This window comes from Aethina tumida, chromosome 3, assembly GCF_024364675.1.
Source record: "Aethina tumida isolate Nest 87 chromosome 3, icAetTumi1.1, whole genome shotgun sequence".
Classification (NCBI taxonomy): domain Eukaryota; kingdom Metazoa; phylum Arthropoda; class Insecta; order Coleoptera; family Nitidulidae; genus Aethina; species Aethina tumida.
The window spans coordinates 27284037-27310888 of NC_065437.1; the positions used below are offsets into that span (position 1 = coordinate 27284037).

The window sequence follows — 26852 nt, forward strand, 5'->3', positions numbered from 1 at the left end:
TACTTTGGTATATACCGTAAAACTAACAATTATTGTGGATTTTGTGGAGATTAGTCAGTTCTTTGATATATAGCTAACAGAATTATTTTAATACAAGAAATATTCACCGATATGTTTGTATACAATGTGTTCATAATTGGAATAAATTATACCGGTAGCAATTTATATATTTTTAAAGTTATTCTATTTCCTGCCAATTCTGTATATGGTATATATCACAGTCCTTGAACTAATTTCAACAAGCCCCATTTTTTCCTCGAGATTGACTTATTATTATTTTTATTTTTTCCATTGAAAAATTAAAAAGTAAGCAATTTTTTAAAGAATAAAATTAGATTGACAAATTGCATAGTAGACACAACAATAACAGAAAAAACAATGAACATTTTAGGTATTGATATCCAACTCAAGAGCACAGCTCATATTTTTAATATATTTTAATAAGTTCAGTATTATTACCAGTACTGTATATACAACACAACAATAAACAATGAGTTTTGAAAGGTAATAGATGTGATTATTGCAATACAAATACATATCGAATTTAGATTTAAGAAAGCACTTTTCTATTGAATCGCATTGTAGCATTATAAAAATTGATTACTGCAGATACTCGTGTGCCAAACAATAAAAGCGCATTTTTATTGCCACCGTCAGTGCAATGTACACCTATTGCCATTATTCAGGACATGATCGTTCTTACTTCCGGTACACGAAACCATAAACGGTAAATTCCTATTTATTTCCCATACTAGTAATTTATTAGTGTATGGGTAACAGATGCCGTTCCTCGCGGATATAAAATCTTGATACTCCTCCAGGGAAATAAATACATGGTTTACGTTTCGTCTTTAAAATCATGAGGTGGATATAATATCAATTTAATTGTTCACCATATCGTCGCAATTCAATTATTTATTTTATTTATAAAACTATAAAAATATATTTTATTCTGGCTGTAAAGGCTAAATGGATATTATTTGTTTAATTTTATTACACATTATTATTATTTGTATTTATTCCCTTTTACAATAATTTCATTTTTAACTAAAATTAAATAATTATTATAGTATTAATAAAGTTACTAGCAATTAAAATTAAATAATTTTAATATGTAATTTAATTTTAATAGTAATATTTTAATTTCAATATATATTCAATCCCCTATATTGCAACATATAACAAATTGCGTGAACAATAAATCTTTTAAGCCAGTAATAAAAGTAATATCACCAAATTAATTAAACCTAAAGAAACAGAATATGAACGACCCCTCCTTGCTCACTGCTTCCACCCCTTTTAGCCCATTCAAAATTAGTAAAAGAATAAATTCTTGATCCATTGCTCGCCGTTCTTGTATCTTGAGGAACAGTTAATTTCAACACCCATGATTTAATGACAGAAAATGTATATAAGAATTCGGATACAATTTCTCATCATAAGATTCTCTGAAAGCGCGTAGGCGTCGATAAAATAACTTTTTTAACCCCGGATGACGTTTATCAGAAACTAAGGTCGACACAATAGAAACTGGGGTAAAAACGTGGCACGTCATACCCCGTCCAATGTCACACATCAAATCTCCAATAGTTCTTTGGATTACGTATCTCGTATTGGGCGCACTTTTCAAAATACACAAACTTTCAGACATCGTGATTGTGTTCGTTGGAACTTTACGAGTTTACATATTTTCTCTCGGGACCCTTTCCCGGCTCGTCCGCGATTCATCACTACAAGATAATAAAAATATAAATTTTGTATTGAATACCGGAAACGCACGGTCCATTGCTCCGGAATGAAACTCCGGCTTATCTGAGAATTTCAACTTATGGTTCGCACGGTTTGCATCCAATGCATAATTCTGTGAATTATGTTCGACGCTTTTACTATGAAGGTGTCGGGTTGATCTTTTAGATAGATGATCAAATTATTTTCTAGTGAATAAATTTATCTACTCTAGTTTGTCGGCACAAAGTCCTGAAAATATATCTATTATATAGCCAATAATATTTATGTTTTTAAATATCCCCTAAAGGATTTATTTCAAGTAATTTTGCAGGCTATGATAGAGATTTGGTGATTCCTATTCATTTACGTAGAAATTTTTCATGCTGAAGAGTCCCTGTTAGTTCTCCTTCTGTTCTAAGAGCAGTTTTCACAATCTTTAGTGAATACTTCCAAAGGTACAATACGGAAGAAAATATGGATAATCTTAGCCAATAAGACGCTTTGATGACAATTCCATTAACACCACCACACATAAAAATTTGTGAAAAAAATACAAATTAAAAATATGTTAATTAATTTTCCATATATCCGAAAACGTATATCTGCAGACTCACGTTTATTAACAATGCTTAAACTGGTTCAACATTAAGTATTATTTTTTAATACACAGTATACCTTATTAAACTTATTAAACATAGAAAACTTATTAAAAAAATAACAAATTTAGTTTAAGAGCTAAATTCAAAATAAATATATGTGTATACTTATGGAACACCTAAAATGAAAATATTCTATTAGTCGAATAATACACATAAATCAGGGGATTTGTCACATATTGTGTGTCAGTATCGATTTATCCAAAACATAAAACAATATGGTCTTATTGAAATACTTTATTTTATGGTCCATTGAATAAGTTATTCTCTACAATAGACAAAAAAACTTTCCTCTTCTAATTCCGTAAAGGCTGTTTATCTTAGATGAAGCGAAGGGCACTCCGAATCATAACAAATAAAACAATAACAGAATAATTTATTCGCGTGGGAAGATTTACGAGTGAAAAAATTCAAGGATATTCCAGGATGGATATGAGGAATAGTGACACGATTTATTGTGGACTTTCTCAAGATGAGGCTTTCTGCCTCGTCATAAAAAATGTTTAAAATACACACCAACTAAAACATAAAGAAAGATTTATACGACTTCTTTCTGTTTTATTTTTAATAATGCCGGCACAAATATGACAGAGATATTTATTATCTGCCAGTATCTGTTTCGGATTTCCTTTTTTGCCGTTTCAATCTTAATTGAATTTAGGTCCGACTGAGGACTAAGAGGATAACTTTCATAATCTTGCTTGGGGCAACCGTTATCCTTAAATGAAATATAGTAGCAAGTAAATACAGGATAAATCAAAACAAAAATAAATTGCCCATGGCACAACTTAATAATAAGCTATTTTTTGTTTATTTTTGAATAACAATCAATACCATGCAGATTCGTAAACAACAAGTCCAAGGATATCGTGCCATAACGTGAAATTAATATTGCAACATAATATCAAAAAATTATTTATGACGTTCATAAAATATTTGTAATTTGAAATTCGGCGAATTTACGACGAGGAACGGACGTGTTGGCCGTATTAAAAACAAATTTATATTTGCTGAATATTTGGATCCTTTATGGATTTAAGCCTCTTATTGAGCGGCTTTTTTATGAAGAGGTCTCATAAAAGAGACGCACACACACACACTCACTTCATTTGATTTCTCCGCTTTGCATAATATTGACTTCAAAATCAGCATTCGACGTTCCACAAAATGGGATCGATATACAGCGACGAAACTAAATTTTATACGGTGTACCTAAATTCGTTCTATAAAAGTTATTTTAATAAGAAAATTTAACATTAAACTGCAACTTTGTATAATATTTATTTTTAATATTATATGAAAGGTTCACATCACGCAGAGGATATCAAAGGAATTTGTCCCTTGATAATTCTAACTGATCTGAATTTGAAACCGAAACATCAAAACGGGTAAATCTTAAACTAAACCGAAATTATCATTAATGTAATTCAAACAAGAGTGTACTTAGTTTTTGTCACAGTTTATTTTCTTTAATAAATGTTACTAAATGTTTTACATGCTTAGAATATAAAGAAAAATTAATTTTAACCAATTAAGCGTCTTTGATAGAGACAATAGTGGGTCTGGATGAAGCACAAATTTCGTTTCGAGAACAGAAACGTAGTCATGGAGTGAAGAGGGCATAAGATGTAGAACAGGAGGTTTTGGAAGACCCAGAGCTACCACAAAGCCACAAGACCGTAGTCTTAGATTATTGGCCCTAAGGGACAGGATGAGTTCAACGCAGATGATTGCTGTTGAATTTTTTGCCGATGAAGGTAGATCAATTGACCTCAGTATAATGTCTTTTGGCCTAGCAATTTATCCCTTTTTTGGACTTACTTCTACCAGCAAACCATAGGCACTAACGTAGTGACTGGTATATGGAACGTCAACAGTGGGATGAGGAATGAAATCACATTGTGTTTAGTGATGCGACGTGGAGAAAGACGTGATATTCAAAACACTATGAGTTTAATGGTATGGGGTACTATTGCTTATGGTAGGTGACCTGCACCTTCAGTTTTTATTAGTGGCAATATTACATCCCAGCGATATGTGGATAACGTTTTCTCTTTTTATTTTCATCCCTAAATAAAAAGAGATCTCGAACTAATTTTTCAACAAGAAAATGCTCGTCCACATATTGCCAGGAATACATGAAGTTTTCTAGAAGCCTCCAATGTGATTTTACTGCCTTTACCACCCAGATCTTCAGACCTTTCCCCAGTCGAACATATGTGGGATATGATAGACGCTTAAGTAATTTACAGTGCCCTCCACGGATTCTTAATGAACTAAGACGTCAGATTTAGTCCGTGTGGGATGAGATACCAAAAGAAATTATCGATGATCTCATCAGATGTCAGTCAGTGTATGTCTAAATCAAAGAGAGGTCAGACCCATTATTAGATTGTGACAATTTATACTTTTGTTTAATATTTTAATTAATTATTATTCTGTAATAGATTAATATTTTTCTAATTTAGAACAAATGGAGCGTCCAAGTACTGAAGAGTAAATATAGTGTATTTTTTTATTTTAATCAATTTTGTTTTTTTAATTGTTCAATGAATTTCAGTGATATTAGTTTTATTAATGGTTTAAAAGTTATGTTGTTGAAGTAATTTTGTTTAATGTATGCATTGTTTATTAAAACATATTTTGTATATATATTTGTTGCAAAATAATGTCATTACAATTGTGATTTTTGAAACAATTCAAATTATTCACAAAAATAGCATTATCTGTATTTAAATCAGATTTACTTACAAAAGTGCGCACGTTAAATTCAGAATATTGATTTTATTGAAAAATATTTGTAAAATTGCGGTGTCTAAAGAGGAAATTAAATAGCACAGCAGAGATGTTCATATTATAACTACAGCATCAAATCTCGACTCGCAATGCGAGTTTTTCATTATCATTATATGATTTTAATTTAAGGCAGAAAAAAGAATAGGAAAACCCATTCCCAACAAAGCGCGTTTTCAAGTGAAAAGTTGTCCGGCTTTGCATAATGATTTTCAGGCATCATTAAATTCAGTCCGTTTCCCTCAAAAATAAACACACACATACATATACACTAAGCCGCAAAAGGATAATTCCATTCATTCATGATAACTGAGATCGTTGGTCTTAATTAAATATTTCTTTGTGTCAGCCAGCCAACAATCCTTTTCGGCCGTGCTTTGCCGTTCTCTGGCGTTCAACAATTTATTTTATGCGACACTCCATCAGACGGCCACAAAAGAATTCGAATTGAATGAACTTGCACAAAACGCTTTTGTGTTGGATGTATTAAAATCGTTTAGTGTAAACCTACCAATCGTTACCTTTTGTAAAGGATTTTATTTTTGCTGAGGAAGACCATTTGAAAACAAATACAAATCAGTTTAATTAAATTTTTTTTAAGATCCAACATGTAAAATTTATTAATATTCATTTTAATAACTTTTTAACTGACGCTGAAAAATAGATTATACGTTTGAAGTAGTTCACATTATCAACCTCAATGGTAAAATGCCTCCCTCATCATATTTGGTAACAGTAAAACTAACAATGTTCTAAAATTGTATTCGTCATCATTTTTCCTATCACGTGTCGCAAAGCGATTCCGGGCTTTTAATTATGACTTGTATTGCAATATGTGCAATGATTAAAACGTAGCGGCAACACTTTCCAGCTCGCTGATCCGTGGATTTTAATGATCTGTATGCACATGGCACTCATGCAATTGTACTCCGTTCTCTAATTTACATTCAAAGACCAATATTGTTGGGTCCGGGCGTCCGCCGACAAAGCGTCATTCGAATATTGGATGTGACCTTCCATGTGTGATGAAAGGTGAAATCGTTTTATATGATTAATTCGTTAAAAGGGTAAAAGAAATTTTGTTTTTATAACAATTGAAGTTTTAAATGAGCAGATAATTTTAAAGTACTGCAATAATTTTTCCATGAACAATATTTTTCTCAATAATATCGTTTTTGAAAATAACAAAATTACAGTTGTCTAAATTAATACAAAGTTTTAAAAAATAAAACTGTAGTCTGTTTTCTTTGACCGCCACTAAATGTACACAGCAATTTTAATCTAAACAGATCTGTTGTAAATATGCCGATTTTGCTACTAAAAATAAGATTAATCCATTCTAATCTTAAGAGACACCGTTTAATTTTAAGGGATTATTTCAAAAACGACAGAAACGACAAATCTTGCACCAAAAGAAAATCAGCAACCGAGTCGGTAATTCCTTTTAAAATGAATTGAGTTTTAAAGAGTATTACTGGGAAATACATTTCGCTTGTGATAGTGAAGTAGTAAAACTTAATTCCACTTTATATTTCAATAAGTGGACTGAAAGGTTAACTCTATTAAAATGCATGCGACCTTTGGAACCGTCTTCGGTTTTTTGTTAGTCTCTCAAGCCGCTTTGTTCCTATGTAGAATCCTCGATTATATTATCTAAACGTCTCCGGAGCGCTCTCGGAGATGTCGGCGAATTTTCATAGTGAACTGCACACAGCACCTTTTAAATAAATGAATAGACTGTATCCTCTCAAAGGATACAATTATACGGATACAATAGCTCTGCATTATTAATTCCGGCCTCTGATATGGAACCCGAGGTTAATTTCACTTAACCATTTTCTTTTAGCTACACGCTATTCTCGGCAAATATGTTTACTTCTAAAGTACAAAGGGTTCTGCATCGGTACATGATGAATATAAATCGTGCCCAAAATATTACAGAATTTTGCATAAAACTTCCTGAGAGCATTTATTTCCAGCCATTAAAATATATCGTAAATGCATTCAAATGAATTTTAAAATTACATTATTATTATTGTATTATTAATCTAATGCGGAAATCTAAATCATAATAAAAAGTAACAGTGTTTATTTACAAAAGTAATGGTTATAAAGTGTAGTACACGTTTGAGTCAATATCGAATCCCATTCAGCATGTCACCAATTTCTGGCTGATGTTCAATTGTGCACGTCTAATCTAACAATCGACGCAGTCTTAACTTTCAAGAAATGTTACTAACTACACTTGAAAACTTCTTTTCATGTAAAGTTCTTTTTATTTTTCGTTGGATTGAATCTAAAGAGTTTCAGTGCTGGAAATAAGCGATAAATCAATCTTTGACAGGCGGGAAATTAATGTTATCTTATGTATCGTACGTTGTTTTATATGTTGTTGCACTTTATGCCGGAAATTTATTGTTTGTTCATCAAAATTGAGTTTAAGTGAATGAAGTTCACTTTTTGCTGAAGTAAACTCTCTTAAATGTATATCAATTGTTTGGTATAATAATTTTATTAGTTCATATTTCAATATTTTTAAAACGACTTTAACAGTGGTTTTAGGATAACAATAATAAATGGAATTCATTATGTATTTGAAATCAATGTAATTATAATATTAATTAATTGAAATTAAGATTTGACATTTTTTAATATTTTGGTGTAAAATATATATATATTTGGGTAAGAAATAAAAGTCGGCAAACTTATCTAATCCAGTATTTATTGGGCTGGAGGATTGTTCAACCAGAACATAGCAGGCCAAACAGTAAAGTATTAATACAATATATTTACAGAAACATACATACAAGGTTGGTCGAATTCACGAACAAATTCAGTTCGAATGTACGACCACCGAAAATTCAGCGGTTACACAATTCATATCTGTGACATGAAAAACAGGTACCTATAAAATATATACAAAATAAAACTGAGAAATAAATAACAGATATGCACAGGTACTTGGGACGGTCCAACAAAATTAATTGAGGTACGTCAGGAAATAGTTTTTGTAATTTATGGAAGTCAAATAGGTATTTTTTTTACTTTTGGTTTTGTTAAACGCCCAAGTGCAAACAAAATAAACAAATAAGAAATGTCCACTTGACAATATAAATGATTTTCTGTATTAGTGGACGGCTCCTATTTTTCCTATTTCTCGCTTCAGTATGTATTATAATATTATTGTGATGCTATTGTATTAAAAAGAAAGGTTTACTATAAACAAGATTTACTAAAGATAATTTGCTGTAACAAAAACTGAATTATTGCCTAGTGTTTTCACAAAATATACAACTAAGTAAATTCATTAGAAAATTATGTGCAAATATTTTAAATATTAACATTTTTACAAACTTGATTCGTTTCATAACGTAATTTGATTTATGCTTTAAAGAATTTTCTCTTAAAATCCATAAATTACGTATAATAAAATTCAATTCTTTTAGAGTAATTAATAAATAAGCAAATCTAATTAAAAAACAAAAACAAAAAAGAAACTATAAACAATAAATACATAATTTTATAAAAATATAATGTACAACTTTCACTTATATATTTATATATGTATATTTTGTAACTACTTAATATAAGCATTATTACATCCTTTGATTATGGTTCATATCGATCCTAACGATTAATTAAAATGCATTAAACTAAAATAATCGATAGCAATTCAAATACTTGAGAAGTAGAATGTAAATCTAACACACAATATGTCCATTTGCAAAACACAATTCTTACAACTTAAAATATACAAAAGAAAATAAAACCCTGAAAATTCCGTTATAACATTTTAAAATTTAAATAAAGTATGGCGCAGCTCAGTGCTGAACTGTCTCTAAAATGGCAAGCTATTAATAATTACAAAATCATCACTAGTTCCATAATTTTTAAGTGTCCTAATAGAAAATATTTTGCAATTATATATTTCTTACAACTTTTTTGATATAAAAACATTTAATATTTCATGATAATACCTATACAAGTGTGTTGCTCTCATTTTCGAATTGTATGTAAAACATGATTATTACAGATATTAAGTATATCACAGTACCAAAAACATAATTACACCACGAAACCAATTTTTTACGGTTATTGTCGTTATATAGTATATAAAAATGTCGCACCTATCAACTTTGACTAGAAATCACGAAACGATGAAAGTACAGAGAACATATAGAATCTTGAACAGATACATACAAATACGTAAATAATTTACATGGTGTATAATAAATGAAATAAATATACAATAATAATAAAAATGTATTCAAATAAATTTTGTAATTTAACATTATGTGTCATGACGACGACAGTTTATCTTGATTCGTTCTAAATAGTCACATTTTTGTTTCGCAAAACAGAATTTGTCCATTTCCATCATTGTAATTATATGATATATAGTCATCAACATATTAAAAATAAATATTTGAGAATTACATCACAAATATAATGCTTTGATGGTAGAACAAAAAATTTGTGACAATCATAGTCTGGGTGATCCCGTAACCATTGCTCTTTATTGGCCCAGGATTTATCGGTATATATACGTATATAAAATCTCATCAGACAATTTTAAACTAATAACTTTCTTAGATAATTTAATTTTAATGATACATGTGACCCGCAATATACGTTTTGAATATTACCTAAGCTCCCTATTATTGTAGTTTTACATAAAATGTAATGTCCAAAAAAGTTGATAAAGAAATAATGTTAAGCATAATTTAAAGGCGTGATTTCTAGCAAATGTAAATCAAAGTTTTTGGACACTAAATAATACATAACAAATACAAATCATATAAACTAGTCAGACATTGAGTGAAAGCCCAATTTATTACGTCTATAAATATTATACATGAATATATATTTATATATTGTAAACTGTTTAATGAGGTTCAAATTACTAAGTGCCAAGACTTACTCTAAGTTTTGTTTTCTTTTATTAAAAAAGGCATTTGAAAAATATCTTTTATATCATGACGATTATATAAATTACATCTTCTAGGAATCATTACCATATAACATCAGCCTACAGTTTATATTTCACTTTAACATTAAGAAGCATTAGTAAAAATTCTTTATCTACGATTTCTTTTTCTCCAGTTATACTATAAGATTCAATATGAATATACAATGTGTTCCGTTTTGATGTTGGTCCAGGTATTTATTGTTACGGTGATATAATTTTTTCATCTCTGACTGCTGCGCAGTCGTCCCGATGTTTTCTTTGTGTATCCAGCATTTTTTTGCGGCGACTTCGATTTCTGTTCTTGATTTCTTTTCTCACTGTCCTCGCTTTCGTTTTTCTTGTCCAACTCGGACATGGCTTCCTGGATGGCGTTTTCCAATTGGGTATTCAGTTTGCGACTTCTGTGAAAAGAAAATAGTATGGTTAAAAGACATAATAACTGTCTGTTGCTTCATCTGCAAGTAAAAATTATTTGTACCCAAAATTAAAATACTATACTCATTCAGATTTTCTTTAGAAGTAGAACTTACCAATAGTATTTTAATAATAATTTGAAATGTTAGCATGTTAATTAACATAAAATTGATTAATTATATTTTATTTAAATTATTACTGATAAAAAAGTGCTAACTAAATTGTCGAAAATAATTTCGTAGCACAACACTTAAAGGTTAGTAAAACACGCATCATGGTTCTCGCATCAGGAGAATATTAGCGATGTGGCTAAAAATCTCACTAGGAGAAAACACACTCACGTTCTTGCTTTCGTTCGTGCCTGATGGTGGGCGTCTAATCCTTCGGTGAGTGTCTGCAGTTTACCCGGCTCGATTTTAGTTACGAGTTTTTCACCAAACCACATCACAGAGACCCCTTCGCCGTCCACATCAACAATTTTACCGGGCCAGGCGGGAAAGCCTTTCGTCGGACCCCAAACTAAATCGCCAACGTCAAAACTGGATTTCGATTCGGCTTTGCCGGTTTCTAAACCAAAAAGAATTTGGGAGTGATTTCTTTTTTTTGGTAAAAAAGTTTTTGCAAAGCGGAAGCCAAAGATGCAACCCCACCATGGCCGTGTGGAATTTACAATGAGTTTATGAGGAATATATACAAAACAAGCTGACACCACAGGTTAATTTCGATTGCCGGTTGAAAATGATGTTAGCCACACCCTTAATATTCACATCAGTATGTTCAAGAATGTCTTCAGACAAGTTTATAACCATAATATATTTTCCAAAATTAGTTACATAATAATAAAAAAAAATATATACTGGAATTTTCTATAGTATATGTACTTCAAATATTAAATATTATAGTAAGATAGATAATAAACAGCTACTAATTATATAAACATCTAGACTATTCATGAGTAATATAACTTTCACATTAACTTATTTACCATAAAAGTAGTATCAATCATACATTGAAGACAATAATACCTCATTATATGTATTAAATTGTTAAATGCACAAATAAAAGAAAGAGATGTGTATTGTGTGGTGTTAGTTGTACCTTGTTTTCAAACAATTTGTGATGAAATCTAAATGTTAGTGCAGAAGGATGATTAGTAAAAGCAATAAAATGTGTATTAAAATGACAATGTGTCTTTATTTCAATCAACTCAAAGTTTACAGAATAAGTCAACAACAATAACTACTTACATATTTAACACAAGTTAAATATAGAACCAACGAAAATGTGTCTTGTGTACAGTAAACTATTCAAGAAACTTACAGATATTCACAATTTAACAGTCACAATAAGAAATTATTACATAAAATATAAAAATAATTCACCGGGATCTTCTGTAAATTTCCCAAAGTTATTACTTGGTGATAACAACAAAAATTAACACATCATAATTAAAATGTAAAATAAATAAGTTAAGATATATAATAAATAAAGTTAAGTAAGCTATATATTAACAGGTAATTTGTAACTAAAATAAAAAGAGGCAAAAGGAAAACTACACTACATCATCTTATTACCAACATTACAGTCAAATTTTATTAGAAGTACTTTTCTTTTACCTCTTTAATATACATAATACATAAATTAATACGTACATAAAGAAAAGTGCAGTTTTGTACTAATGTGTGGTGGTTTGAATTTTGACAAGACCAAAGATTTTCTAACAGTTAAATTGATTACCATATTTAAATAAATCAATTTTTCCATAAAAAATTAGAAACACAAAGAACTGTGCTATATATAAACTTAAGTTAGTAAGAAAAAATCTTTGATCCCTTTGATTATGAGGGAGTGATTAATAAAGCCAGAAACATATAGAAAAGAAAAATAGCTGCAATTGTCAAAATAACCATAAAGCAAATAAGCGGACTCATTCATCCTCCTCATATTCGTCATAATCATCCTCATCCTCATCATCCGTACCTTCATCGTCTTCGAAAAGCGATGTATGCATTTGTGTTGCCTCCATTACGATCATCGCCTCGCTGTTCTTCCGTCGCATCTTTTCGTAATTTCTAGAACTGACCACAGCTTCCTGTTGGTGGGATTTAACATGATCGGAGAACAGCAATCCAGACATCAAAGTCGAACTCTCTGCGTAGGCCAGATGGGTGGGTGTTGAGCCAGATTTCTTGAACGCGATCTGAGTCTGGCTGGTGATTTCACCGTAGTCGGGTTTGGGAGTCGAGCACATTGGTTGCGATCGCCGCCAATCGTGTTCGAGAGTCTGTGAAGTCAGTTCTGCAGAATCTGGTTCACTACTGGAAATGCAGTGCACCATTGCCTAAAAATATTGATATTTTAAATACCTATTTTTGACATAATATATTATATATAATTATAAATATTTAAATATTACCATTGATTGCTGTCTCCCCTGGATGTTGATATCACCGCAATTTGTGGAACAATTCGAGGGTGCAGGTGAGAGGCCATCGTCCGTGCTTCCAGAATGCGTCGTGGTATCGGCGGTAGGAGGGCTCTGCACCCCAGACGCGACTGGACTTAATGTGGTAGTGTCAGGTGGACTTCCGCCAGCAGATAGCGTCGATGTAAACGTATTCGTTGTTACAGACTGCGTGTTTTGGTTAACAGCCGTCTGTGTTGACACCGAATGCCTGTAATTAGGATTCTGAGGACCATCACGCTGCAGTACTACTGCCTGCACTTGTTTGCTATCATTTGAACTGATAATGAAGTTCTGATCGACGTTTAGAGTTGTTGTTCTAGCGACGTTTTGCTGGGGATTTTGTTGTTGTGGAGAGGCGTTTTGGAAATTCTGAAGCTGCTGATTGTTAGATACCATAGTGGTCTGTTGCTGAACTATTGTAGTGTTTTGCTGCACGTAAGTTGTATTCTGTTGATTGGAAGAAGAAACTGCAATATTTGGACCAGGAGCGCAAGGCACCATTAAAGTCTGACCGCACTGTATATACTCTTGCTGTTGGGGTTGAATTGAATTATTAGTCCTCATCGCCTGGGGGGACGTGCTGAATGTCATCTGCTGAGATGGACTAACACTAGCTACTAAAGGACTTAACTGGCCACTAAACTGCGCCCCGTTCACCACAAACTGGCCACCATTCGGAGATAAAAACTGCGCACCAGGACTGTGTTGTTGTTGTTGGATGATTTTACCCTGAGAGGATGGAGCTCTTATGACCATTCCTGCTGGACCAGCAGCTAGAATGTTCTGACTACCATTGAAGACGTTACTTTGAACTGGCGTGAGCACATTCTGGCCGTTAACGTTTTGGATTTGCAACTGCATACCCAAATTAGATGTGTCTTGCAATATAGTCGCCGTGCCATCGGCATTCATTACCATGCTGGCACTCAAATTAGGTAAAATAAACTGCTGTATTGGAAAGTTTTGTACTACACCAGTCGTACCATTAATCAAGTTAACAGGTTGTAATAAATTAATTTGCTGAGTGGGCTGTGAATTTGTTATGAGTTGCTGTGTACCCAGATTGGTATTCGCCATAGCTTGTCCATTCATTACTATTTGAGGAGGTCCGCCGTTTTTACTAGGAACAATAGTCAAAGCTTGCATTACGGGACCCGTTGTTATACCCTGGGGACTGTGTGCCATTTGAATCTGCTGTGGGAAACCTTGTTGAGACATCATAACACCAGAATTTTGTTGAGCTGCAATATGCAACATACTGGCCACAGTCTGAGATGACATTTTCCTCTTTTTACCTTTCTTCTTGGTCTCTGGTGATAACAACGCGGTCCCCCGCCTCGCTTCCGGATTATCTATTTGAATTTGTTGTTGTATCACATTTCCTGCTAATAATTGAGGAATTTGCATGTTTTGTCCAACGGTCATACCGTCCATGCTCATGGTTACGCCAGGTTGCAAAACAAATGACGGAGTTGGAAGTGCATTAACCAGTACTGTTTGTTGTCCTAAGACTTGCTGTGCTACAGCAGGAATCACTTGAGTTACAGATGCAGTCACATTGGTGATCATGGGAGACACGGATATAGGCGGCATTCCACCCTGATTAGCCATAATCTTAGGTGGCGGCGGCGCCATGACTCCGTTTCCGTTGCCGGTATTCGCCATTATCAGTTGACCCCCAGATGAAACTAAAATGTGACCAGGTGGTAGACCTGTAGGAGAATGTTTTATAATTTGAGGCGATATTTGCTGTTGTTGATTGCTGTTGTGCGCCGAGCTCATGGCATTCGGCTGCTGTGTGTGTGGGACTTGAATGCTGCTGACGACGCTTTGTACCATTTCAAGAGGTGACTTCGAAACGTTGACGGTAATTGCATGCGTTGGAACATTGGAGTTGACTGATGACGGTGTGGTAGAGGGTGCATTCACAGAAACAGTGGCCGTGTTAGCTCGGCCGGCAAGCACAGACGTTATGGTGTTACTACCAACAGTTCGTCCACTGGCCATTGTTGTTACAACTCCAGGAACTCTTGTTGGAGTATGGGAATGAGTACACATTTCTGGCTTACTATTACCCGAAGGAGGTATATAATTGCTGCTACTACTTGCTTCTCTCTGTTGCATATGCACTTGATTATTCTGAGAATATACAAATGGCATTTGAGGCGGCGTTGGTGTGTGTGGATGGGGAGTTGGAGGATCAGATTGTGTACCATCAACAGGTGACACATTACTTGTGCTGACAGTTCCTCCTTGAATCGGTCTCGAATCTGGAGAGGCCAAACTCATTTGCTTATCAGAGAACGTCGAAGATGTAACTGGATCCTCTAACGTTCCAGATGAACTAGGTGTTCCAGGTTCGCTATTGGGTCTCGAATGCGAGTGCTTATGACCATTATCCTTGACTATAAATTGTCCTGGTTGTTGTACACTATCCGCTACGCAACCGTGGCACTGATTAAATTGATGATCTCGCACGACACTGCTATCTGCCACATTTTGTTGTTGCTGCTGTTGTTGCTGGGTCATAACATTGTATTGCTGTTGATTCATCATGATATGCTGCGGTATCTGTTGTGGTTTGTTAGAAATCATATTGACGTTCTGATGACATCTATTTGGTTGGTTCTTCATGTGGGGCACTACAAGATTACTCGGCAGAGGAACTTCATTGCCTTGTGACATTATATTTGATGGAGGTGTATTCTGTATGGATGAAGCTGGACTACTACACGCAAAATTACACGCATTTGCTCCTAAAAACATATAAAATTAGTTAAAGTTAAATGGTGGATAAAAAACTAAATTGAACATCGTCATTTACCTGTTTGTCCGTTAATTGTATTATTTAATAAAGCGGTTTGCTGAGCTAGATAACCGCTAGGATCTTCCATAAATGAGGGACTTGAACTTTGACCACTGCTAGGCGGAAAAGGATTAGGTAGAATCGGTCTACAACTTTCCCCGGGTATTTGCCTGACGTCAATATTAGGACAAGGCGCGTGGTTTGGTGAACACCCATCCATCACGTAAGGCCTATTCTTCGATACTTTTCCCATTTTCACCTTTTTCCTCTTGATTTCCTCTTGCCACACCGTTTGCGGCTGATGCAAAGGAGGAACCCTTTCATAAACGTTTGCCGAGTTATTAGGACTCTGTTGCTGCGGGGATATGGGAATTTGGTTAGGCGGAGGCTGTTGCTGTTGCTGAGTTTGTTGATGATGTTGCTGAGGTATCCTATGTTGCCAATGCATCTTTTGTTGTTGAGGCCCCATTTGTACCGGACAAGGGACCACTTGATTGTTGGGAATACCTAAAATATGATAAAAGTCTGTCAAATACTTGATATATAAATAAAATATTTCCTTACCTTGGGGTCGAAAACCATTCATAACTTGTCCTCCAAAAGGTCGGACATTCTTCGAAGGATCAAACTGCTGAACAGGTTGATATTGATTGTAGAACGGTTGTTGATGTTGCTGTTGCTGCTGATGATGCATACGTTGTACATCCTGTGGTGGTCTCTGACTTGATACGCTTACTGGAATCATTTGGACATTGGGCCGACCTGGTCCGCTTGGTTCGTTGGGCTGTCCGTTAACATAAATTCTTTGTTGATGTGGTTGCATAACACCCTGACTTTGCATCATCACAGTTTCACTGTTCTGAATTTGCGCATCCATCGGACGATGCTGATGAATCGGTCCCTGAACGTTGATAATTTGTCCATTGGGTCCTATTATGTGTTGTTGTTGGATGTGGATATTGGGGTTGGATGTAGAGGGAGACATATGTGGTAAAGGTTGTGTTTGTGGTTGGTTCTGGGGCGGCATTTGTTGCTGCTGCGGATGGGATATGTTGGGATTGGACGTGCCGTTGTGAACCATCATGCCTTCGCCCAGAATTATTGGGGATCCGGCCAATACCCTGTTGCCGGACTGGTCCTGGCACCGAATGAATTGCTGTTGGTAGCCCTCCGGGTAACCCTGTAACCGATTGGTGACCACTTGAGCATTGTTCACCGACGATTGAGACCATATCTATAAAACGGACAAATACCACCAATTAATTTGTGACAAAAAATATATTTTAAATTAAGTTAAATGATTTCATTAAAAAAATTACCTGTTGTTGATTTCCTAAGTTATCCTTAACGTAATTTTGCTGCTGAATATGCTGACTATGTAGAGGTAGTTTATCCCTCTGTGCAAGAATTTGCGATACTGACACTCCTCCATATGGCAATCCAATTTTTCGCCTCTTCTTTTTGATATTGAATTCTAAAATGAAAAAAAAGTCAACTTACAGAAGTTCTGAGTAAAGACACAAATTTAGATAAGATTCAAAGGTTAGCAATAATTAAAGAAGAGAAAAATAAGTCATAAATTCTATAAAATGTGAGGTAGATCATACCCATCGTGTAGGAGTAATTTTTAATGTGGCAATAAACGTTGAAATTAATTGATTTAAAAGACCTAGGATAACGAGTGTCATCCATGGCAATATAACAAACACGAACGAAGTCAGTCTAATTTAATTAATGTCTGCATGCAGTCAATGCATAAATTACGCCCCTGACGTATTTACAATTAATTTGTAGTGTCAAGTTAAATGATATATTCTAATACTCTCATGTTTTCAAATTATTGCATTCACTTTGACTCAAATTAAAATAAAAGTTATGGAAACTAAAATGTCCCCCCGTTCTCTGAAACAAAGTGAAAAAGAGATGTAAACGCAAAGGTAATTGAAAAGTTAAAAGTGGTGAAATTAATGTGTAGCACATGTAAACAGAAGCATCAACCTCAACTAATTTTGTGCTGTTTGTCTGGATGTTCGGCAAAGGGAGAACCCATATAAACAACTCAAACATGGATTGCACCAAATAGTTTTCTTTTGTGGTTAAAAACAATTAAATTCAACACACTACTACCACATGGAAACTCGAAAAACGCTTAAGAATTACAGTCATAATTAATTATAGTTTGACAATTTATAATAAAATATAGAAATTGTAATTGAACAGTTTTTAAAAAAGCAGATTAATTTTCAACGAAATCTTAAGATTATACTTATGTCGTTCCGTTACTATAATAGATTTATATGAAATAAAAGTGCAATAAATGAGGCACCCCGACCATCCCAAGAATTCGAAGGAGCTCGTCCCTCATGTTGCAAAACAAATTGATTCCCATTGTATTATCAGCCTCCAAACGGTCTGGCTCGGCGAACTCGCGTTAGTTTGTTGCCCGCAAGAAACACATTTGTATAAATTACTGAGTAGGAAATGGTTTGTCGTGGAATAAATCTAGTGCCGCTACAATATATAAAACCTGGTGTAATTTGTTCATACAGTGACTTCTTGAACACCTTGTTCTCTGTATAAAATCAATATTTTTACTCTATATGTACTATTGTTAACGATTTGTTTTGCGAAACGTATAAGCATATATTCCTTGTTTATATTTCTTTTTTATTTAACTACGGCGCTGACTTATAGTCTAGTACGTGTTATGAACGCCCAGTAATAGCCACAATATGTCTAAATAAACGTTGGAGCGAAACTCTCGACGTGATTTATTTATTGCCACAAGGAAGAATAACTGATTTACGAGCAACGTATACCAGTCTTGGCAGAAGATAATTTCACTGTAACATATACACTACAAGCTTAAATTTACAGTCTACCTTACAGTTTGCGAGACACAAATAGTTCGTTTTGTAAATCGATTCCACATAAAATTACACTTTGCCAACTTTACAGCATTCCTAAATAAACTGAACGTTAATACGCGTAGGATTAGACAACAGAAATTCTCTTCAGAACGTTTCATACGCAAATGCAAGCCATCGTGAGTCGTGTACAACGGTAGTTTATATTGCATTTCCGGAATTCCTTGTCGTGTTATGTCTACGAGCCCGTCTGTTATTACTCACAGCGGGGTTGCACTAAACTACCTCGGTGCTTTCACTGATCGGGTTGTTTAATTAATGCTGTAACGAGATGCGAATAGCAGATCGAGTGGCGAAAGAAACGAAAGGACGGACAAGTGCAATTCAAACAGTGAACTGAATGCGACGGATTCAAATTGAAAACATTTATCGCCTCTAGAGCCGCTTTTTCCAGCTAAATCAACAATTTCTCTTTGCGGACGGGCTCACTCTTTGTTTGACTTTGATTAATTTAATCGGGTTCGCGAGGCGATTCCTAGAGCAAATTTCGGTGCTTGGAGAGCTGTTTCATTTGATTATTTCTTCGGCTAAATGTTAGTAAAGTAAGAAATATAGTTGCAGGTACTTTCTCAAATAGCTAGTCCCAAATTGTTCACTCCGCTTCCGTCCCTAATGATGTTAGATCATCTCAGTTTTCTCAGTTTCTTTGTTATGGAGCCGCAAGCTTTTAATCAGTCGCTTGTCGCAATTAGCGTATTTGCATTAATGCGATCTAATTGTTTCAGATTATCTGTGTTTACATTGTCTGCTCATGTACCAAGTAATAAATACATATTTAATGCGCCATTTGCTGTGCTAACCTCCGCTCCCTCTTGCACTGCCCATCCTTATTTATGACGATTACCGCTTTGTCCGATTGTTTTCTGTGATTGCTTTATCTTTTTCTGACCTGCAACGCTCGTGCGTGTGGCGTCGTTTTTAAAAGGCAAACAAAACAAAAATTTCAACCAAGGGTGAAGAAAGGAAAAGGCCCTTTGTGTGCTAATTAATCCGCTTGGTTGCGTAAAAAATTAAAATAATACGTCTGGGAACAGTGATTGCGTTAACGACCTAGTTTTAAGTCTCATGTAAAAATAAAATTATCCAGGCATATTTAATCTCCGCCGACTTTCCACCTTCCGTTTTATTATTTAAGGGATGCATTTGAACCCGACGACATAAATGATTGATGATTTCACGTCCTTATTTTCTTTTTTCATCGCAAATTGGCAAATATTTTAAATTAAATTCCAGTCTGGCAGTAAAAAATCACCCTCTTCCAATAATATAAAGCGTACAGAAATCCAGCGAAGCGAACTCCTGAATAATCGCACAACCGAACAGATCAAATACATTTTATACCGAATTTGAAATGTAAAATCTCAAAGGCGGAAACCAATCCGGGGTTAAATCGAATGTTATCTGTTTCCACAAAGAAATACTTACAAGCACAATTCGAAAATAATTGATGAACAACACAAATAACTCGGATACCCATAATTGTAAATCACGCGAACCGTCAAACATATATGGCGAATTAACTTTCCCCATTTATTTTTCGTGTTCCGTTCCCGCAGATCGAACGCCGCTTAAATTAGATTAGCGTTCCGAAGACAACCATTAAACAAACACTCGGGCCTGCGAACTGCAGCTAAATAAACAAACACCAGGGCACATTTATGAAGTCGTATACATCGAAGTTTATGGTAATTGAATTTCTAAAGCGAGCTAGCCCAGGGAAAGGAGCCACCAGTGCCAATCGCAATTTGTTTTTTGTTATTCGAGGTTTCAGGATGGTCGTCATCAATATTTCTCTTTATTAATAAGTCTCACGTGATACTTGGGGGAAGATTAAAACATAGAAAAATAATCGAATAGTGTTCCTATGATGATCACTATACTGTGTATATTTATAATCAAAACAAGATTTAATAATTCTAAATACTATTCTACTAGTAACTTAATTAAACACAGTAGTAGAATAACAATAATTTAAGATTTTTGTATATGCGTACTTCAATTATAATAAGTACTATATTTATAATAATTTAATATGTAACTTCTACAAATTGAATTTGAAGAATATAATTGAAGTATGATGCTAATTCGATTTAATACTTCTAACATAATATTCATTTTAGTCACACATTGTATTATTTTTGGTGCTTTGGATGCTAACTTGATTTAATACTTTTAACATAATATTCATTTTAGTCAGGCACGTTATATTGTTTAGTGGTCGAATAATAAATAACAATAATTTAAGATTTTTACACGTGCGTACTATATTTGTAATAATTTAATATTTAACTTGTACACATTGATTTTGAAGAATATAATTGAAGCATGATGCTAATTCGATTTAATAAATCTAATAATATTCATTTTAACAGACACATTTTATTGTGCTGTATTATTTTTAGTGGTAGAATAATAGTAATTTAAGATTTTTACATATGCGTACTTAAATCATGGTAAGTACTATATTTTAATACTTTAATATTTAACTTATATACATTGATTTTGAAGAATATAATTGAAGTATGCTATTAATCCAATTTAATACTTATAATATAATATTCATTTTAATCAAACACATTTTATTATGTTTAATGGTCAAATAATAATAATTTAAGATTTCTACATATGTGTACTTTAATCATAATAAGTAGTATATTTATTATGATTAAAGTACACATATGTAGAAATCTTAAATTATTATTATTATTATTTAATATTTGACTTTAATACATTGATTTTGAAGAATATAATTGAAATATGATGTTAATTCTATTTAATACTTCTAATATAATTTTCATGTTTTATATCACTTTTTACTGTGTTTAGTGTAAGAATAATAATAATTTAATATTTTTTCATATGCATATTTTAATCATGGTAAGTACTATATTTCAATACCTTAATATTTAATTTTTAACTCATTGATTTTGTAGAATATAATTGAAGTATGATACTATTATAATTCAATTGAATACTTCTAATATAATGTTCATTTTAATCTAACACAATTTATTATGTTTAGTAGTCGATTAATAATTTAATATTTATATGTAAGCGTACATTAATCATTTTAAGTAGTATGTTTAATATAATTTAGTATTTGAGTTTAATACATTGATTTTAAAGAATATAATTGAAGTATGATGATAATTTGATTTAATACTTAATATTCATTTTATCAGATACATTTTATTAATAATAGTTTAATATTTCAACATATGTCTGTTTTAATCATAATAATTACTATATTTATCATAATTTAATATCATTGAGGTGTGATTCAATATTAATTTCATACATTATTTTGTGTTTAGTGATGAAATAATAATATTAATTTAATATTTTAGGAATGCCTACTTTAATCATAGTAATTATATTTTAATATTTGTCTTTTACATATTGATCTTGAACAATATCAATGAAGTGTGATAGAAATTCAAATTAATCATTTACTATAATTATCATTTTATCATATTTTATTGTGTTTAGCGATATAATAGTAATAATTTAAATTTTTTAGGTATGGTTACTTCAATATTTAGTGTTTTTATTATGAATTTTATAATCGTATTTTTAACTTTATACTTTGATGGTCTTAATTGAATACCCAAATATTTATCATAATGTGTCCAACAAAATTAGTAAAACATAATTTATGTATTCACAAAACAAACAAAGAATTATTTAATCTAGATGGTATTCACAATGTCCATAATGCGCCATAATAACACGTATCACCATCATCCAACTATTTAAACGGGTAGCAAAAAGTGCATGACACATGTTTATTAATATAATTGCATATCATTTTGGGAAATTATACAATTAATGATACGTACACCTGGACCCGAAATGGCCTGTCGCGCAGCTGTTTTATGCACCACCAACACCCAAATAAAACGAACTAAATGACGTATTCAAACGTTAGAGGAAATTCATACGGGTCTTGTATAAACGACCTCGTTCGCGAGTCAAGGTATAGAACTCGAGCGAACATTTTCCATTTTTCACTTCTATTTAAACGCTTCACGTGTGATAAAATGCCCCCCATAAATTCCGGAACGTCTTTCCCTCCGGCCTCCCCGTCTTACATAATATTGACTTGTTTATGCTGCCGCTGCAACACAATATCAGACCGAGGTAGAGCTGGTGAGGCTCTTTAATTCGTTTCCTTGCCTGCGCTCCAATAACTCGTGTTGCTCGTTTATTCGTTCTACGCAAACAAAGAAGGGAATATTCTGAATTGTGTCAACCGGCTCGGTTTGATCATGCACTGCACCGCATATCATTCCTGTTCGCCCAAGAACTTCCATTACGACGTCCTCGACAATTAAAAATATTAACCGACCGTCTGATGCTTAATTCTCTTGAGACACATGACAACAATATAACAATATTAATTGGACTGTGTGTCGTCCGCGTAATTAATTCGCGTCATGTTGCTCCCATCGTCGCAGCGTATCCTTCGTATTAATTAAAATCAAAACGACCGTGATACAGTCGCTTAATAATGAATTTGCATGGGTTAAATCACTTAACTTGAATGTAATGAACGAGAGTGAGCCGGCTTTGACGGAAAAACGAAAATACGACGATAATTGATGGCTTCCATCAACTTGTTCGACTTGAAAAGAAAATCTATTAAGGAAATTATAGGCAGATTATTTTCATCCCAATTTTGCTTACAGCTAGTAACATTTGATTTTTAATGTTATTCCCTTTATTTCCCAGATTTTTGAATGATTCATGATATTTAATTTTTGGGATTCCAAACGAATAATAAATTATAGAGCTAACAGATATACAAGGTGGTCTAAAACACATGTATAGACAATATCTCGAAAACGGTTAGAATGAAACAAGAATGTGGAAGAAAATGGTAATTATTTTTGTATAATTAGGATTTTTTGTTTGTTAAAATATTAAATAAATGAAACATCAATAAATCAATCATTAAAAAGAGGCCCCATGTAATGTATTTCATCAAAATGTCGGGTACATAAATCCCACATAAATTTAATACTTAAAAAATTTACATCAACCAACAGCTGCTTCTTCATGGCATCGCAAGACCACATGTGGTATTAAAAACTCAAGGGAAGCTTCAAAATGTTGAATAGGTTCCACTCGCCCACCATGCAAACCACGTGTTTCTTCATGTGACTATTATTTATTTTCATCATACTTCAATTTTTTAAGTAATAAATGGTTTAATTCTGAAGAGGAGATGAAAACAGAGGGATCCCATGGTAGACCTAGAGACTAGTTATAGAAAATATTAATAGTTATATTTCATTGAATAAAATTTTAATGTTGAAAACATAACCTGAACAAAATATCAGAATAGAAATTAATGTAAACAAAAAGAAAGAAAAAGTAAATTTACATTAAAATTGCTAAAAGCTCGTTAGCAACGATTAGCCAGAAGTCCCACGCGTTGTATCGCAACTCCCGAACAACAGACACAAAGCCGCGTATCCAGACAAAGAGCATTTTTGAAACGGATCCGGGACGGCGGGCTGCAACGCACCCCTCCCCTCGGCCCCGCCACCCCACACATTACAAGGTAATTGGCGGCGGCGGAGATGCTCCGACCGTGCGGGCGGAGGAAGGGGAGGATGGTTAGAGGCGGAGGACAAAAAGGAGAGCGACGGCGTCCCGTGTCTCGTGCACAACACGAGTCGGTCGCGGGCTCAACCTTCCCGGGGATCAATAAAACGTCCTGCGGGACGCGGTCCGACATCTCTTCACGTCGTGTCACAACGGCTGACGAGGGTTGGGTGTCTGCAGGGCCGGTCGCAACTGCAACGGTGGCGTTCCGCAAATTTTGCGCGTATTAAACGTGCGGTCGCCGCGGCATAATCGATACGCTAATAAATACGGGGCTTGTCACAATTATGTTCACTTTTTATAATTCAATTGATACTTCCAAGGATATCCGACATTTCATTTTCAAAATAATAAAAAATTAAGCGGAACAGTGGAAAAACAATCTGCTTTCTCCCATTGTACCGTTCATCAATAATACACGAGGAAAATCGTCGAAAGGGGATGAATAGTAAATGAAAAATGTAAATCAATATGGGTGGGTGGACGAGAAAGAGGCAAATTTGTCATTGGTTGGGGTTATTGAAAAGAATTTACATCACGACTAGGAAACGTTCAATATGTGTCGTAGCACATCCGTCTTTGTTCTACTTTTTTTGTTCAATATACATTATAGATATACAGAATTATTCATTAAAGGATTATAGAAAATTGAAAGGCACACTTGTAAGAGTACCATATAATGAATTCTACATCAAATTTTCGTAATTATTAATTTATTACAGCATATCACAGAAAAGTCGGCGTCGATGATATTAAAAATTTCATGGTGCTTCCCATCAGTGAATAAAAAGTAAGCAAAAACAACAGAATATTAATTAATGGTGCTCAATACTATTTTTTATCATGTGTAGCAAGGATAAACTCTCCATTATTTGATTGGTTGGACATTTTTACTTAGTCACTCCATGTATAATATTTAAAAAAAATCTCAGTAGAAAACAAACAAAAAAAAAAAAAAATTCAAAATCGTATACATACAGAATATAACGTCAATTTTCAGGTTATAAAAATAGTTAAGAATACATTATACATTTTAAATTGATGACCCTTTTAGTTAGTCTGATTGATAACCCAATTTATTAGTCTTAAGCAGGTGGAAACAGTTACTAGCATATTTTTAAAATTAATATATATTATTTAATTCCAAAATGTTGAAACTAAATTATTTAGGGCAAATTTAAATTAAACGGTTTAGGACATTGTTTTGTTCTTGACTACAAATAACTAGCTCCGTTCGTAGCATCACAATTATGGTGTTACCTTTAAAAACAAGACCGTCATAAAGACACGTACCTGAAACAAAAGGCAGACATGAGTATAATTCATAAATTACACGGCAAAAAACAATCGCCACAGACAACAAAGGGCATTTATTGCGTAAAAAGTGAGGCTAATTAAATTCCGTTGTATAAAGAGCAATAAAATTTAACAGTCGCCGATGAGAAAGTTGCGATATGCCTCACAAAGAACAATTTCCATCAACAATGACCAATATAGATGAGCGGGCAACGGGCGACGTTGCCAATAGTAATTGGACGATTGCACTCGGCCATGCAAATGGGCCGTAAAATAAAACTCGTCGAGGTTTATGTTCCATTCTTGGTTATGGAAATGGGGCCATTGATTTTAAAACGTAAACTTTTAAGGGGGTAAAAATGCGAATTAAGCGCTTTAAATACTTCTTAATAACGTTTACGCCACGGAACTGCCAACGATAAAGATCCAATTCAGTTCTAAACGACCTTTACAAAAGAAAGACTGAAATGATTAACTTGGAAAAGGCTTTCACAGTCCATTTTTGACAAAGGTTCTAATATAATTCATTTAAAAAAATACTTATTATTATATTATTAAGGTGACAACAAAAATGAATCAAATCTTCCTTAATCTATTCTATTCTATATTTTCATCTCTTGAGCACTGACGTTTATATCTGGTGATGGATGATCTATGTATACAGATTAAAGCTAGTCCCAAATTTAAAGAGAGGAAGAACTTTCTTAGTAATTTAATATATAATATAAAATAAATAACATCTGGTACAGAAGACAATATATTATTGTTACTGTCAAAGCTCTATCGAGAGAAATGCCAATTCAATCGACAACGCCGCAGGAATCGATTATGTTCGTTTTCGCATCGAACCGAGTGAAGCTGATAAAAACAAAGAGTCCGATTAACATCGGTATCGCTGAATTCTGAAAAACGTCAGTCCCGCCAGCACATAATCTCGTAAATTTTTACGATCTTTCGCCCATTTATTCCCACAGTTATTTTACAGGCGGGCTCGTCTGTTTGACGGGATTTTTTACGCGCCCCGTCACTCTTTTACTGTTAATTTCGGACTCACACGCACGAATTGGGTCTGATGGTTGTTTAATTTTCATAAATAATACTGATGAATTATAACAATGCGAGTTGTGGGTTCAGGACTCGGGACGGGACATTCAATTATTTTTTTTTTTAATTATTCGTGATTGTA

General features: G+C 33.5%; 1 protein-coding gene across 2 annotated transcripts in view; it reads right to left on the reverse strand.

Moving 5' to 3' along the window:
- Window positions 1–7881: 7881 nt before the first annotated feature.
- LOC109595667 (uncharacterized) overlaps window positions 7882–26852 on the reverse strand; it is a 148417-nt gene continuing 129446 nt past the window's right edge. Inside the window, exons 5-11 of one of the 2 annotated variants that reach the window (XM_049964870.1) lie at window positions 17153–17307; window positions 16398–17067; window positions 15852–16340; window positions 12977–15783; window positions 12541–12901; window positions 10902–11127; window positions 7882–10547 (exon numbers count right to left, since the gene is read on the reverse strand). In XM_049964870.1, the coding sequence (XP_049820827.1) occupies window positions 10367–10547; window positions 10902–11127; window positions 12541–12901; window positions 12977–15783; window positions 15852–16340; window positions 16398–17067; window positions 17153–17307 (4889 nt within the window). In that variant the 3' untranslated portion in view covers window positions 7882–10366. The remainder of the gene's footprint in view (window positions 10548–10901; window positions 11128–12540; window positions 12902–12976; window positions 15784–15851; window positions 16341–16397; window positions 17068–17152; window positions 17308–26852) is intronic. The other variant, XM_049964871.1, reaches the window with a different exon arrangement.